The sequence below is a fragment of the Schistosoma haematobium genome, chromosome ZW, assembly GCF_000699445.3.
Source record: "Schistosoma haematobium chromosome ZW, whole genome shotgun sequence".
NCBI classification, from domain to species: Eukaryota; Metazoa; Platyhelminthes; class Trematoda; order Strigeidida; family Schistosomatidae; genus Schistosoma; species Schistosoma haematobium.
In genome coordinates this window covers 64,103,384-64,120,805 of record NC_067195.1, presented here as the reverse complement: position 1 = coordinate 64,120,805, position 17,422 = coordinate 64,103,384, and the positions used below count along the sequence as shown (strand labels likewise).

The following is a 17,422-nucleotide window of genomic DNA, read 5'->3' as shown; positions in this document are numbered from 1 at the left end:
ATATATAAATATTCCTAATCTGAGTCATTCATATTACAAATATTAAATTGTTTCCCGCGCATTCACACACAATTGAGCACTGTTAGGTCTCATGCAAAAAATAACATATTCCTTATATCTTGTATAGTATTTAAACTTATGTTAATTTTATTTATTATTTATTTTTATTCTCTAAAGAAGTGGCTTACACTTTGTCGTCAAACCTCAGAATTTCCTACTCATTAAGACTTTACAAATATATTATTTCTATTATAACCCAATAAATTTTCTATAGGAATTGAGATTTCGAAACTGAATCATTTCTTTAGTATATATTACCAATCATTTAGAAACTCAATTCAAATTCAGTTTTTGACCGTTCAGTGTATTCATGAAATTAAAACCATTGTATTTCTGAATAACATTAAAACTTAAATGGTGATCAAAGCATTTATACGCATAATTGTTGTTTATAATTATCAGTATTGGGTTGTGGAGATTGTTAAGTTTAGATTGTTATCATGAATGGATCAGTGTTAGACAACCATTGAAAACCTGGAAGCGCTGGATGGCCGTTTCGTCCTAGTATGAAATTCCTCAGCATTGCTCATCCGCGATCTCAGACGTCGGACTCGAACTCAGGATATTTGTTCTCGCACGAACGCCTAACATCTAGACCACTAAGCCGACATCCAACGGTGTGAGTATCTAACTTCAACCAACCAATGTCTCCAGTGAGTAACCGCCTCACAACAGACACGGTTGAACGCGATTGGTCAAATTGATGTCAATCTGTGCGAGAAATTAATAATTCGTAATTGAATTATATAACTAAGTAGGCTTCATAACAGAATATAGTTAATGCACGTCATGATGGTCGGAATGAGTTAAACACACCAGACAAATGAATTTATTTATGTTCGTTGTTGCTCGTGTATTTCTTGTGTAATAATTGTTCGTGGCCTATCTGACTTTACATGAATAATAAGTGTATCATAGTGAACAATAAATGTTAATGTCACATACAAATTCCTTTTTCTCACAGATAAAGTTCACAGTCAGAATTGTTAAAGTTATCCAAACAATAATACCTACTTAAATAGTTAATGGAGAACAGACAGTTTACTGTTAATTCTTCAAACTGACAATGATACAGTTAACAGTTGATTCCAACATTTCAAATGTTGACTTTCTACAAGATTACTATATTGATCTACCTCGTTTACCGATTAAAACAACAGTACATTCATTACATTGACTTTTTTCATATACCAGGTAATATTTTGCTTCTAACAAACATATTAACCAGTCATTTATTTGCTCTCGTTCTGACAATAAATTAAAAGTCATATTTGCCGATTCCATTCAAAATCTTATTTTCTTTCCTTTATTGGCTAATATATTATTATCATCATCAAAGTCTTATCTTCCGATTAAATATCAAAAAAGTTATCCGAAATCTACAATATTTGTGTACAAGGAGAATAAGCTGACTACTTTGTTAAATCTACCGAAGTTCACTGAACGTAGGAAATTAAAAGAATCCATTGTTTTTATGTTTACCAGTAAATGAGAACTTCAAATACTGTATTTTAATTACCAGGACGATAATAATCATCATTTGGAAACAAAAAATGTCCCATAAACTTATGTTTGCCTAAGTGTTTCGTAAAGACGTCTGTGCAGTTCAAGGATGGTTCGCCCAAACAACTGACACTAGCTGGAGGACCAATGAGGACTGAGGAGCATCCAATAGTCACTCCTTAGTTTTGAACTTTTCAGCAATACACATCCGCGATTGATACAGTACAGGATTTTCAAGTCAAGGATCGGTCAGAACAACGTTAAAGTAATTAGTTTTAGTTTTATAACGGATATCAGTATTTACTTACGCCTGTTACTCCTCGTGAAGGAGCATGGGCCACCCACCAGCACTCGCCATCCAACCCTGTCCAGGGCAATCCTTTCTAGCTCCTTCCAGTTGTTATTCATCCTATCCATTTCTGCTTCTATTTCCCGACGTAATGTGTTCTTCGGCCTTCCGCTTTTCCCCTAAGCTTCAGGATTCGAGGTCAGGGTTTGCCTCGTGATGCAGTTTGATGATTTCCTCAATGTATGTTATATCCACTTCCAAAGTCTTTTCCTAATTTCCTCTTCGGCTGGAAGCTGATTTTTCTTCTCCCACAGTAGGCTGTTACTGATGGCATCCGGCTAACAAACATTCAGCATCTTGCATAGACAACTATTTATAAATACATGTATCATCTTGATGATGGTTGTAATAGTTTTCGAAGTTTCAGCTCCGTACTGTAGAACTGTCTTGACAATCGTTTTGAAGATTCTGACCTTGATATTGGTTGAAAGTTGTTTCGAGTTCCACATATTCTTCAATTGTAGAAATGAGGCTCTTGCTTTGCCAATCCTCGCCTTGACGTTTGCATCAGATCCTCCTTGTTCATCGATGATGCTTTCTAGGTACGTGAAAGATTCCACATTTTCTAGAGCTTCTCCATCAAGTGTGATAGAATTGGTGTTCGCCGTGTTGTGCTTGAGGATCTCTCCTTTTCCTTTGTGTATTTTGAGGCCTACTGATGAAAAGGCTGCTGCTACACTACTTGTCTTCATCTACATTTGTCCATGTGTATGGAATAGAAGGGCTAGGTCATCTACGAAGTCCAAATCTTCTAATTTATTCCGAGCTATCCATCCCGTTCCGTGCTTTCCTTCAGATGTCGAGGTCTTCATTATCCAGCCAACCATCAGAAGAAAGAGAAAGGAGAAGAGTAGACATCCTTATCTGACTCTGGTCCTTACTTGTAATGTATCTGTCATCTGTTCTTCATGCACCACTTTGCAGTGTATTCCGTCGTATGAGTTCCGAATAATGTTGACAATCTTCTCAGGAACTCCATAGTATCGAAGAATTTTCCATAATGTTCTCCTATCTAAGCGGATATCAGTACTTGACAAAAACTATTTCAAAGTATATATGTGTCTCCTTAACTCTGTGAAATGAATTCTTTATACTGATATATGCATAAAACCCCGATAAATTTTCTTCAATAACTATTACTATTTTTCTGGTTAACGTTTGGTTGGCGAGTTAGTTTTCTACGGGATAAGGTCGCTAACCCCATGTCCAATCCTCCTCCTTTACCCTGGCTTGAGACCGGCAGTAACTCTAGAAGAGCTACAGGCGGAGTTTCAATAACACTTACACCCAAAAAACATAATTAATGAAAAAACAAGACTTTAATGTAATCTCTTAATCACTTGTCTAACCTAATCTAACCTGGTATTCAAGATATAATTACTTTAAATCTATTAATCATCAACATATAACTGAAATTTGTTGATTAGTACAATCATTTTAAAGTATTTAATTAATTTCTAATTAGTTGATTTCTCTTTATGCTTGTCTTAATTAATTCGACTTTTTAAAATTACACTTAACTAGACAATTAGTTTGATGCTTAGTTTAGTAATCTGGAATTAATAGATTAATTGAACTATACGTAACTAGTTTATAAAAATGTATGTGGTAGGTTCCACATTAATTTATTTAGACAGTTGAATAATATTGCATGATGGTTTTGTGTAGTTTTTTTTCCAGTCGAATTGTTATGATTATCTTGTACATAAAATAAATAATAACAGTTACATAAAGTATTTTGTGTATGTATTTCTTATCCGTTTATTCAATCACTTTTATTAGTCTATTAAAAAGAAGGAGAGAATAATTCACAAAGATGATTATTCACTTATTTGTACAGCATATGACTTAAAGAAAGTCGTTTACATAAGAATAGCATTTAAATTTAGGTGAAAGTATTACAAGAGGGGTTGGTGAACATTGCAGAGTTTCATTGTTTACATAATAGATAATAGGTAATCAGAGAAAACCAGGAATCAATAAACAGTTGTTCCTTCCTACCATAACACTCTTCACCAATAAGTATCCATGATCCCAAGACCGTTATGGAAGATCGTCGAGTTATATCGTGAATTGTTGAAAATTAGACATATTAACCATCAAATATCCTTTCAGCGGTCTGAAGATTAAGAACTCACATCGAAAGATGAAATCCCTGGGTTTGATATTCTATGAGATTGTGGAGGCGTACTGCTAAAGGGTCCCAGATTAGAACAAAACATATGTCCGTTGCAACCTGGTTTTCGGTGGTCGTCTAGCTAATATCAGTCAATCACGTTAGTTGTAAATGAAGGTAATTAAGAAAGTGAGATGATTTCATTCCATTTTTGCCTTAATAGCTGAAAAATATTCGAATTATTGGAGATGAATGGTGGAGCTCAACTTAAAAAATGTCTTTCCATCCTTTTAATTTATAGTCATCACTAATATAATTAAAACGATGTTGATAGAGGTGTTAGTTGACTATCTGATTTAGCTTTGAACTATTACAAAAAAGTGTAAATGACCACTGAATTCACCATCTGATACATATAAGACCTAAACGTTGATTTCTTTAAACTTTTTCCTAAAATCAAAAACATGAAGTTTTGCTTGAGATTAGAAGACTTCAGTTCTGTTGAAGAGACTATAATGTGATTGCATTATCGACTGACAATCTATTTCGAAATCCTTATCATAAAATATGAAATTGTGTAAATATTCTGTTCAACTAATGGTAATTACATATATATGCACAATATGCATCCCATACTGTCTAACCAATGTTATTCAATACAAAAAGAGCTTCCCCATAATTAACGCTGTTGACCTACACATTTGTCAGTTAACAAAAATACAGACTGAAGAGAATTTATATCACCTATACTATATGTCTCATCCCCAATTCACTAACCAAACTTAAATTTTGAAGATAAGAACGCTTTATTCGACTTGGAAATTTATAAATTGAAATCACAGTTCATAGGCTGAATATTCTCTGGGTTATCTTGATACTTCTGATTATTTAAAATATCTCTTGTAAATTAGTTCAAAAACATTAGATGATGTTGTATTTTTAGGAAGCTATAAATCTATACAAGACTGTCAATATTTTAGACAACATATTAGTATATCACTGCTACATGATGACAAATATCTTATGAACTGTTTGACCAGTGATAAATTCAGAGATTAGAGCAGATATTTTATTAACATTGTATAACCTTATTAGGATCATCAACCATAAAATTATTTACCAGCCAACGAGAAACTGAGCTTTTCAGCTTCAGAGTTTATCACTTCAAAATATTTAAAGTCAATTAAGTAGATAAAGGAATAAACAAAAGGATATTATTGTAACAGAATATACAATAATACACCACTATTCAACAAACATTTCGATTATAGAATTCATTTTATAGAAAAATCAATAATGTTTGTCTCTGTTACTTTGTTTACTTTATTTGTCGGTAAAATATTAATAAATATCAACATATTTGCCGACAATTCGATAGTTGAGAAGTTTTTTTTAGAGAAAGGCCACGTTATCAATTATCTTACAATTTATGGTAAAAAAAAGAATTAACACATAAAAGGTAAGGCGGTAAATTTATTTTGTAGGGAATTATTATGGTTGGAATTAATGAATCATGACTGATAAACAGGTATAGATAATAACCTGCCAACAAATACCTTGGTGTGGCCGAGGGTGTGAAGAGTCCGCTCTCTTTCTCGAAATGCTCTCACATTGACACGCGAATACAGCCACTAGTATGGAGAAATATATCATGTGGATGAAAACAAAAACAGTATATCCTTACAAAAATGTGAATGACTTGTGAATAAACCGACAGTATATCATGGAAATGTGAAAAGATTAACGAGAGGTGACCCATATTCTGTCATCTGCATTTATTCTTGATTAGAAACGGCAATGAAGTGGAAGGAATAATAACGAGAACTGTTAGATATCTACTAGAAGAATGCCATCCTCAAATTTGCATAAACAGCGGTTAGGTCTGGTCAGCATTTCCAGCCAGTAAGACGTTTAACATACTAGCACATTTTGTTAGTAGTATAAATGTTTACAAAAAATATTTGTAGATGATCTGGAGTGAGGAAATGTTCATAACCCATATATCTGACACCGAAGATTGAATAATTACATCACTGGGAAGATTCAAACAAACTCTACCAAGTGAATTTAATAACTCAGTTAGTTTCTGCATATTAGTCATATACTTCATTGCTACTACAGAAACAGCCAAGAGCATTACTTTTTGTACAGATTATTGTATAATCAGTCACAAATCAATTATGATAACTCTATTCATTTTAACGAAGTTAATCACAAACTGATTTCATTTAAGAAACTAATGTAAAACAAATAAATATTGAGAAGAAATGATTTATCACTCTAGCTGGTGCTACACTATAATGCTAACACTATAACTTTGTTAAAATACGTTAAAAATTGGGATTATTATTCAGAATCTGAATAACATCATACTTCGCAAACATCTTAACGCCTTTAGTCCACTCCTACATAAATTCATGAAAAAAACGTTACCAAGATCTATTAAATTATAATAGATGAGTCATACTAATGTTCTTTGACTTCCAACGGTTCTTCATATGAAATCAATCCATAATGGAAACAACATGTAGTTCTCAGTGAAACATCCGTTTATTCGACGTCTGATGATGGAGTTTTGATCTCTGAGCTGGATTGTTGATTAGTTCTTGTTGATCTCAAACCTGTCAAAGTAAACAGTGACAGGTTTAAGGTCAACAAGAAGCAATCAACATCGAGGTCTATATGACAAGCTGTGAACCACATCTGGAGAAATTCAAACACTTCACTTCTACCTGAAGTTTGTGCCGATGATGTCGTTCAGAAGAACGATGAAATCTCCACGACCAAACCATCCACCTCAGATAACAAAACTCCATCAAAATCTTTTGACTAGTTTGCATAATGATAATATTTGACTAATCGAATATATTAATCAATAATCATACTTCTTTATTGAAAAATTGCAAAAACGACAACTGAACCTGAATGTAGACTAGAGTTTTAAACGGATTCGAACTAGAATCGAAAGATAGTCTAGAAAAATTAGAGTTCTTATTATTAACAGAGTACAGATATAAAATGGGAATCAATTTTGACACGTTTTTAGATCAAACTAAAGAATAGGTTATCTTATCTTAATTTCCAAGTACCATTATCTGGTATAGCTTATCTCAGCTGAACACTGACTTGTTTAACACTGTAACATAAATTAACTGAAATTTTAATTAATCACTCAAAGGAGTTGATTAATTTCAAAATCCTTATCAGTAAATAAAAATAAATGATTGCCTTCAGGATTCGTGAGATGTTCCATAAATCATCTAATTTAATCACAACATACACACTAGCGATTAGCTTTGATTTATACTTCCTGTAGATTTAGTTATAAAGTATGATAAATGAGGCCAACAAAGTTAGGAGTGCTACTGTAATACCCCAAAAACTTCAACGCAGATTATACTTTATTAAAAATTGATTGAAGTTGAAAGTTCATTTCTAACTAAATTAAAGTTGTAACAATCTACCCAATGCTCAATGTATATGAAGTTATCAAGTCAAACCTTGGTAATAATACCTAAAATCTCATTAACAATCGGATCAAATTATCCAAGTGTAAATGCAGTTGATACTATGACAGAATATTTAATAAACTCTGTTTACAAGACAACATTATTCCCAAATCTCTCTTTGTAAAACCACTGAAACTTTCTTGGAGATCTCTCCAGATTGCTCAACGCACATTTCGAATATTTTTACCAGAACACATTCACAAATCCACGTGCTTACATGAAAAATATCGTGAACTCATCAAAAACCTAAATGATTTAATGAAACTTCTAATTCCCACAGTATTACAAACCACCATTTTTTAATCTCTTTGCACAAATAGAACTCCGTTATTTAAATTCATCAAATGCCGACAAATCAAAAAGTATGAGAAGATCAAAGAACGAGAGAAAAGAAAGGAAAACGTCATTAATAAAACCTAGTTCTAATTATCTAAGAATTGTTCACAATCTCTCAAACAGAAATTTAAACAACCATGAAATCGTTTTACTGGAGAAACGATTAAATTTCAATTTACACAGAAAACCGCTTAGTAATCTTGAAATTGCTCCAATTATGGAATCATTAATCCATGCAATTACCGGAAAAAGAGTTTCATTTACTACGTCAAAAACATCCCATATTTTGATTAAACGAAAATACCTTTACACTCACTTCAAAATGACAGAACTATTGTAATCACAAAAGCTGACAAGTGCAACATAACTATGGTTATAAATAAAAAGGATTATGATACTAAAGCTTTTGAACATTTTTCTACAGGACCACATCAAAATATTGATTCAAAAAATCTTCAAACTGTTAAAAATAAAGTTAAATCAAAGATAAGTCAACTTTCGAAAGAATTAAAACCAGTCATTAAGGTTTCTTTATGGTTTATTTTATACCCCAAATTATCTCATGATTTTACGGTTTATCTAAAATTCATAAACCAGAGATCCCACTAAGATCTATAGCAGACTTTGCAAACACGCCAACATATGTAATATTTAAATATCTGAATAGCACAGTAAAGCCACTACATCTTAACTTACACCATATAATTAAAGATTTTTATAACCTTAAAGCAAAAATATAGGAATTAATTATCAAAAAGAATGAAATCATGATAAGCTATGGTGTTGTTTCATTATACACTAGTATTCCTATTAATAGATGCTTAGAATCTATGAATGGTTTACCAAAGAACGGCAACACTCTATCTGATAGATGTCCTTCGAGTATTAGTTTGATCATGAAATCCCTAGGAATTTGCTTAAATTCGACGGGACATTGTGCAAACAAACTAATGGGGTAGGAATGAGATCCCCAGTGTCCCTGATTTTAGCCAACCTGTTTATGGCACACACAGAATCGAATATTTTCGCCAATGACATTAAACCACTAATTTGGCTCAAATATGTAGATGATAGCAAGATTCTCCGATACAACAAAGCATGAAACAATCGAATCACAATTGATGGCGAAGATTTGGAAGATGTGAAAACCTATACATATCTGGACAGCATCATTGATGAACATGGTGGTTCTAATGCACATGTGAAGGCGTAGATTGACAAAGCAAGAGCAGCATATTTACAACTGAAGAACATCCGGAACTCAAAACAACTGTCAACCAACACCAAGGTCAGAATTTTCAATACAAATGTCAAGACAGTTCTACTGTCTACTAGGGCGGAAACATGGAGAACTACGAAACCCATCATCCAGAAGATAAAAATGTTTACTAACAGTTATCTACTCAAAATACTTCGGATCCGTTTGCCAGACACTATCAGCAACAACCTACTATAGGAGAGAACAAATCAGATCCCAGCAGAGGAAGAAATCAGGAAGAAGCACTGGAAGTGGATAGGACACACATTGAGGAAAACACCCAACTACGTCACAAGGCAAGCTTATAGCGACTCACGTGCAATTGAGCTTAGTTCAGTCAAGGTCTTTTGTTGACCTATTTAATGGACAAAGTCATCCATGATATATCAACTTGTGCTGTTATTATTATTGTGCTTGTATGAAATACATATGCTTGAACATTGTTTAGCGCCTACGCATGTATTCATTCTGCTAGCTTCATTATTAACTGCTTAATCTATTCGCTGACTCATCCATTAACCTATATATATATATATATATATATATATATATATATATATATATATATATGTACATTTACACCTACCAACTACCTCTCACTACTACTTCTACTACTGCTACTGCTACAATCGCAGTTCGCTTAATTATTCGTTTTGCCTCTCTGCTGTCTGGTCCGAATTATCTACTAAATAAACTGTAGTAGCTGCTTCTTTTTGCCTTCTGATTTCAAACATCGTTGAAGATTATACGATAACGGTTCGAGGGTGATTAGTTATCGAAGCATAGCCACTACAAGCTCTCATTCAGAATCCTGAAGGCCAAAGGAGAAAAGAAAGAACAAAGAATACACTACGCCGAGAAATGGAGACAGACATGAGAAAAATGGGCAATAATTGAATAGAACTGGAAAGGAAGGCCGAGAACAGAGTGGGCTGGAGAATGGTGGTCGGTGGCCCATGCTCCATTGGCAGTAACAGGCGTAAGTAAGTAATGTAGATGATACCTTTGTTTTGATAAAAAAGACTCATCCAAGATATCTTTCTAAACTGATTAATACACTCTCATCTCACATTAAATTTACTTACGAGAATAAAAATGAACATGATAAGCTATCATTTTTAGATTGCTTAGTTGAAAGAAGTCCAAGTGGAGCTCTAAATCTAATCATCTACCGAAAACCAACGCACTCAAATCGTTATATTGACTTTAATTCAGTACATCCATTCAGTGCAAAGATCTTGCTAGCCCTAAATCTTTTTAGAAGAGCTAAAAGAATTATCACATCGGAAGAGGATGAATAAACAGAACAAAAGAATATAATTAACATCTTACAATTCAATAATTTTCTTATGAAGATTACTAAAAGTGCAATAAAAATAAACGTCTTACTGCTAAATAATAATAAAATGAGTTATATATTCTTCTACCCTTATTTTTATTATGATTGTCTTCGGTTTTTGGTGTGGAAATATACTTGCTTCCCAGTTAGGCTAGTCAACTGTTCTTGATCTGAGTTTGGTTGAAGTACTGTAGAATAGACACTGGGATGGAATATAGTGTAGATATTCGTTTAAGGTAAATTAGCGTACCATTCGTGTAGACGGAAACCGAGTTTTACAACATTTTTTACTCATTGGGATATTACAAATATATTATTTATTTATTAAAGTTGTAATGCTAGCGGAGAAACCTAAATTTCCAGGACCAAGTCATTTGTATGGTTGTGGTTATGTTCATGGTTTACCAATACTTCTTGATTTATGACAGATTTTCAGCTGTTAATAGATCATGACGAAAATTATCTTCATGATTATGGAAGCATAGATTATTTAACATTTTATGTTGCAAGCAGTTAATAAGCAGCTATATCTCCGTTGAATTGTAACTCCAAGAAGAGAGGTTTCTTACTAGCAGTCTATGTCACTACTTTCCTGTTTACGATATCCAGGTGCTTCTTCATAAAGCCATGTGGATAACCTGTTTTAATCAACATATTTTGAATAAGCTCTTATTCCTTGTTTATAGTATCATTTGAAAATATTTTCCTAGCTCAACTTGCAAAGTATGTAATCAAGTCTCTCTTCTAATAAGTGGGTACAAAGCTCAAGAAATACATACAACGGCTCGTCGAAGAACATTTTCTATACACACTTCTACTGGAAGGAAAATTTCCCTTTCTGTTTAACTCATGAATCACTTTGATAACTTTAATATTTCCATAAATGGATTTAAATATTACTATATATTAAAGTGAAACCTGATGAGGGTTTAACTGGGAACAATATTGTTCGCTCATATATGTTGTTCTGATTCATGTGAAAAGAAAATGATCATATGGTCACAGTAATATAACCGAGACATCACTGTTTTTCCGTCAGGTATTGAGTAAGGCTTCAAAACATCGACTTAGTTTCTTGCGAAGACATTTCTATTTGAATTAAACTGGTAGCAATAAGGAAAATAATTCATCTAGATCCTAAATGCAATAAATTCTGACAAAAAAATGAGATTATCATCATAGGTGTGCGGAGATTATTGAGTTTCTATTGAGACCATGAACTGATAAATGTTAGACTACCATTAAAAACCTGAAAGCGCTTAATGGTTATTTCGTTCTAGTATGGGACTCCTAAGCCGTGTGTATCCATGATCCTGCATACAGAACCTTCATTCCCGCGCGTGAATACTTAACCTCTAGACCACTGAGCTGGCCGGCATCCAACGGTGTCAATTTCTTACTTCGACGGATCCGAAGTGTTCCACGTTTACACGTGATCGAATTTCCTGAGTTCGAATCAAGCGCTTGGGATCATAGATGAGTATTGCTGATGAGTCCCATACTAGGACGAAACGGTCATCCATCGTTTTCAGGTTTTCAATGGTGGTCTCAATACAAAATAAAATGTTTAGGAAAGAACGATTTCATTCCTTTAGAGAATGAACTAAATATATGACTTAGTAAACCAGCTATTTTTTTGTTTACCATGACATTTTTTCGCTTAGGGCATTATTAAATTCATTGTAAACCATAAGTAATTGATTAATATATGTTGTCAGTCCTACTGAATTACAGTTTATTCAGAAATTTAATTATTAATCAATGTAATAAAAAGAAAATCCTTGAAAATCAGTCTATTGAAACAGTTAATACATTTATTTTTGTTGTTAAATGACTTTGTATTTCTCTGTATTTCCCTTTTAATTTGAATTGAATTGTAAACATCTATGTGGTTTTTAATTAGTGAAAGAATAAGACAATTAAGTTTAAGTTGTTTGAGCAATTCAAATTTCTATGTGAGTTCTATCATTCAATAACAATTATTGATCTAAAATGAAACATTTTGTTTGTTTTTAACAAGCACCAAATAATTCATTTATTATCAGTTTAGGGGTTGTGGAGATTGTTAAGTTTGTGATTGAGATCATGAACCGATTGATATTAGACCACCATTGAAAACCTGGAAGCACTGGACGGCCGTTTCGTCCTATTGTGGCCCTGGGTTCGAATCTCGCGAGCGGGATCGTGGATGCGCACTGCTGAGGAGTCCCACAATAGGACGAAATGGCCGTCCAGTGCTTCCAGGTTTACAATGGTGGCCTAACATCAACCAGTTCATGATCTCAATCAAAAAATTCATTTATTCATTGTTTGTTTAAATCTTCCCATTGACGTTTAGGACTGCAATTGATTAGTCTCTTATTGTCATATGTGTATCCTGCACGGATTGCCTAGATATTGCCTTAAGTCACAAACGTGTTAAACAGTGATGGATGATTGTTAAGTCCTAAATAAGGTGAAACGCATGTCATGGATTCCACTGCCAGCCTTTATCTATTTCCACTTATAAATATCACATGGTCACATCAAATTCGGAACATGTATTTCTAACCAAACAATTCATTTGAACACTCTTGAAGGGAATACAAAATTATCTGGTAAATAAAATATCTATTCTAATTTCTAGATGAAATTCATTTCGAGTTAGAATCCAACGAAATAAGGTCACATTTAATAAATGACTATAAGTCTGATGGTATTAATGTACTTTTTAGATGTAGAAAATTTATCAGTTAGATGATAAGCCTTAGGGATTTTAGTTACACGACCATTTATAGGATAACTTAAATTTAGAAAATAGTGTGTTAAACACGGTCAAGGTCATATATGAATTGATATGTAGGTTGACTGAAGTAACAAATGGAGTGATTAAATTATGGCGAATAAATTAATCAACATTTATTCTGTAATGTCCAGCATAATAGATGATATTAGTGGAAAACTAATGAAAGTAAATTTAAACTAACTAATAAAGTCATGTCAATCCATTTAGAGATTGTTAACATTTCATATAGGTCACATGTATGAACAACTATAAAGATGTTGAATTATTGAACAAGGATGATCAATTATTCTCTAGGATATGTGACAGACGTCCTTTTTGACACTTTCATGGAGCATTCAATAATTCTTCTCTGTTACATATTCATATTCCAACATTGAGGTTTTTCATTGTTAAAGAACATGTTTAATGACCAATAGAAATAAACTTCAGGTTAGTACCATAAAAACTCAAAACGGTGAAAGATGACACCATTAAGTGATTCTCTGACCTTGAACTGCTAACGAATATACAGATATTTGTGTAGGTCTATTTGAAAATAGTAATAGAATAACACACTGAATTCAGTTGGTTTAACTATAAAGTATGAGTATAGAATTATGTAGATTGTAGATAGGCTTTTCTGTGTAGCAATAAGTCATTTCTCGTCCAAATGATAATCCATATGACATCGAAACATCAATCCTGCGGAGACTGTGGATCTATTTAATTCTTTCAATCATTCATCATTCTTTCATTATGATTAATATGCTGTCTTTTACTTCTCCGATAATTTTTTTCTGAGTTTACTACCAGCTCATCTCTAAAAACGAAATGCCTGCACTTTGTGTAACTTTTATTGTAGCAGCAAGTGACAAGATTTAGCTCCGTCTTTAAAGTCTCACATATTCCGTAAGCTATGGATAGTACTTACGGTTTATTATCTACTTAATAATCTTCTGTCATGTACCAGATGTTAAACTAGACAACTGAAAGTTTTTTAATAATAATGTCATGATTATGAGCCAGTGGCCACATAATTCAACTAATTGTTTCATATTCAATTTAAGGAGTGTCAGTGATCATAACAGGTTAATAGATAGTTATCACTAGCCTTCATAATAATAATTCTATTGTATTATTGACAAGATTTCTAGTATTATTTATCTATATCACATGAAGTGTTAAAACACTTGAACACTGCTTCAAAATCTATTGAAGTTGATATAACTCGGTATAAATCAAAAACAACAGTTAATCATTTTTAGTAAGAAAAATTGTAGAGATTGAGGAATTATGCTGTTTTACATCACAAATTGATCTTAGGTAAATGGATGCTAAAAAAGGGGAAATTATAGATGGCTAATTCGTCCTAGAAATATAATTCTGCACTTACTAGTAGATAACTTCGAGAGGAAATCCCCTGAGTTCTAGCTAGAAGTCAAGATCAGAAAAATTCAGTCATGTTGGACGTGATATCGATATTCTTGATGGCAATGGACGATGATCAAGCATTACCCGAAACTGATTGAAGTTAGAGATGTAAACTACTGTATGCCCATTAAGTGATATGAAGATTTTAGCTTGGATCCCAAGTAAGGTTATTGGATGTAAACTGATGGAGGATCTCATACTAAGGTGAAATAGATATCCACTTCTTTCTGCTTTTCAGTGGTAATCTACCTAATTCTAATCCGTCAGCTGAAAAATATTAATTGATCGTTGATATCATACCACCAATTATTAATACGCGTACATAGTCTCTAATTGGGACTTTTCTTGATATTTTGTCAATACCATACAATAATAAGTTTTTCCTAAGAGAACGGAAATTTCAATATATCTTCTTAGAAGGTAATTATTATGATTATTTAAAACTGGGTATATATTTATGTTAATGTTTGGTTGATTTCATTTTATGAAAGACTGACAAAATGATCTCAGAGTTCTAGTAAGAAGCCGTGTCTAGTGGAGCTAATGCGTTTCAGGTAGAGATAGGTATCTACTTCAGTACAATGGAATTTGGTCCCGCAATTGCGTGGATTAGTTGAGGTTAGACATTAATACGATTGAATGCTGGCCAGCTCAGTGGTCTAGAGGTTAAGCGTCCGCGCGCGAGACCGAAGACCCCGGGTTCGAATCCCGCGAGCGGGATCGTGGATGTGCACTGCAGAGGAGTCCCACAATAGGACGAAACGGCCGTCCAGTGCTTACGGGTTTTCAATGGTAGTCTAAAATCAATCGCTTCATGATTTCAATCTAGAAAAATAATTATTTCATTTTGATCAATCGTTATTTTGCTTTTTCATCTTGTCATTATAATCATAGTTAAAAACTGTTCTTTCAGTTTTAATTCTTTTTCTTAATAACAAATATTTAACTACACTACTAACTAACGTTATAAACAGTATAAAAGTATCAAAGTAAAAAAAGAATGTGAAAACTATTTGTAAACTAACATTTTCCACTTCAATATTTATTAAAATTAAACAGTTAATATTAATTTATCATAATTACTATTCACCCCAATTCATTTGTATATTTCAAAGAACCAGACTTCTATAACAAGCATGATACATTTTATATTGCGTATTCACCATTAGATCTACAAAAAAATACTTAAGGGTAAATTCATTGAGCCAATATTGAATTACATTTCGACTAAGTAAATTTCTTTTAAAAATTATTATTAAAACAAATTTGAAGTGTTCATTAATTTAATGAAAATAATTACAAAAATCTAAATAAAATTATTTCGACTTTAAAAGGAAAAGTTTGATATAATGAAATTGTTATAAAATAAAATGAGACTAATGAGGATATAATAGGTTGGTAAAACTTTGGTTGTAATCATTGAGGGATTTTGTGGAGATTGTAGTAATCTAATAATTGAATTCATGAGTCAATTGAAGCTAGACCATCATGGAAAACCTGGAAGCACTGAACGGCTGTTTTATCATAGTATGGAACTTTTCAGCAATACGCAACCACGATCCCACCCCTCAAGATCCGAACCCAGTCATATCGGTCTCGTGCGCGAACGCTTAACCTTTAGATAACTGGTTATAAATTAATTACCATAATAACAATAATATCAAATTAATGGTGTATTAAGAAATTTATTTCATATCTATTACTATGCCGAATATTTGTGATTGTGTTTATAAGGGAAATTTGGTGTGAGTATAATTTATAAACGACTTTTGAGTGACGCCTTAGTGACCTTGAGAATGTTCACCTAATTACTAAGACTAAATGAGGGTTGTAAAGCAGTATATAGAATAAGGATTCTGATCTACAGTTGATGATTAAGGTTAGGAATTAAATTTAGGGTTCTCATCACGATCTGATATCAGCTAAAATGCCGAAACGTTCTTTAGACCAACGGGTGAATGAATTTCGTACCAAAATCTAAGACTTGATATCCTGCCTGCCCTAAGCCCATACAAAGGAGAAGGTTTAGTCATGGGGTCGGAAACCCCACCCCATAGAGAAAGATCTTGCTAAAACACGCCAACCAGATTAAACAAATTAAACAATTTAAACTCTGCCCTCCTAGTTGAAGGAAAAATTATGACGTCTCGTGATGAAATCCGAGATTCTTCGGAAGTCACGAGGTCCATACCCCTTCTAACAACCAGAGCAGCAATTCGTATAGGTACGTGGAACGTCCGAACAATGTGGGAGACCGGGAGGACCAGTCAAATAGCAACGGAAATCAAGAGATACAATTTGGCAGCACTCGAAATCAGCGAATCGCATTGGACCCAAGCTGGACAACAAAGGTTAGACACGGAAGAGATGATGCTGCACTCCAGTCACAAAGAGAAATATGCTCCACACACGCAGGGAGTTGTGCTGATGCTGTCCAAAAAAGCTCTAAATGAACTAATCGAATGGCAATCTCATGGATCCGGGATCATCAAAGCATTCTTCAGAACATAGGAGGAGAGAATCAAGATGAATGTTATCCAATGTTATGCACACACAAATGCTAGCAACGACGACAATAAGGGTTGGTTCTGTAAGGGGCTGCAATCAATCATAGCGAAGTGCCCAGGAAAGGACCTGACTATCCTGATGGGAGATCTAAATCCCAAAGTCGGAATAGACAACACCGGATATGAAGATATCATGGGAATACATGGACTGAATGGGGGGACATGAACGAGAATGGCGAAAGCTTTGCGA

At 33.4% G+C, this 17,422-nt stretch overlaps 1 protein-coding gene across 1 annotated transcript; it reads left to right on the top strand.

Annotated features, from left to right (window-relative positions):
- Nucleotides 1-1,650: 1,650 nt before the first annotated feature.
- Nucleotides 1,651-3,300, top strand: MS3_00001237 (uncharacterized protein). The gene has a single exon (XM_051208716.1). The coding sequence runs from the start codon at nucleotides 2,249-2,251 to the stop codon at nucleotides 2,891-2,893; it is 645 nt and encodes a 214-aa protein (XP_051072160.1). The 5' UTR covers nucleotides 1,651-2,248; the 3' UTR covers nucleotides 2,894-3,300.
- The last annotated feature ends 14,122 nt before the right edge of the window (nucleotides 3,301-17,422 follow it).

What these genes read in the sequence shown, in the direction of transcription:
- MS3_00001237 (XM_051208716.1), top strand. Translation starts at nt 2,249, where the DNA reads ATGATGGTTGTAATAGTTTTCGAAGTTTCAGCTCCGTACTGTAGAACT.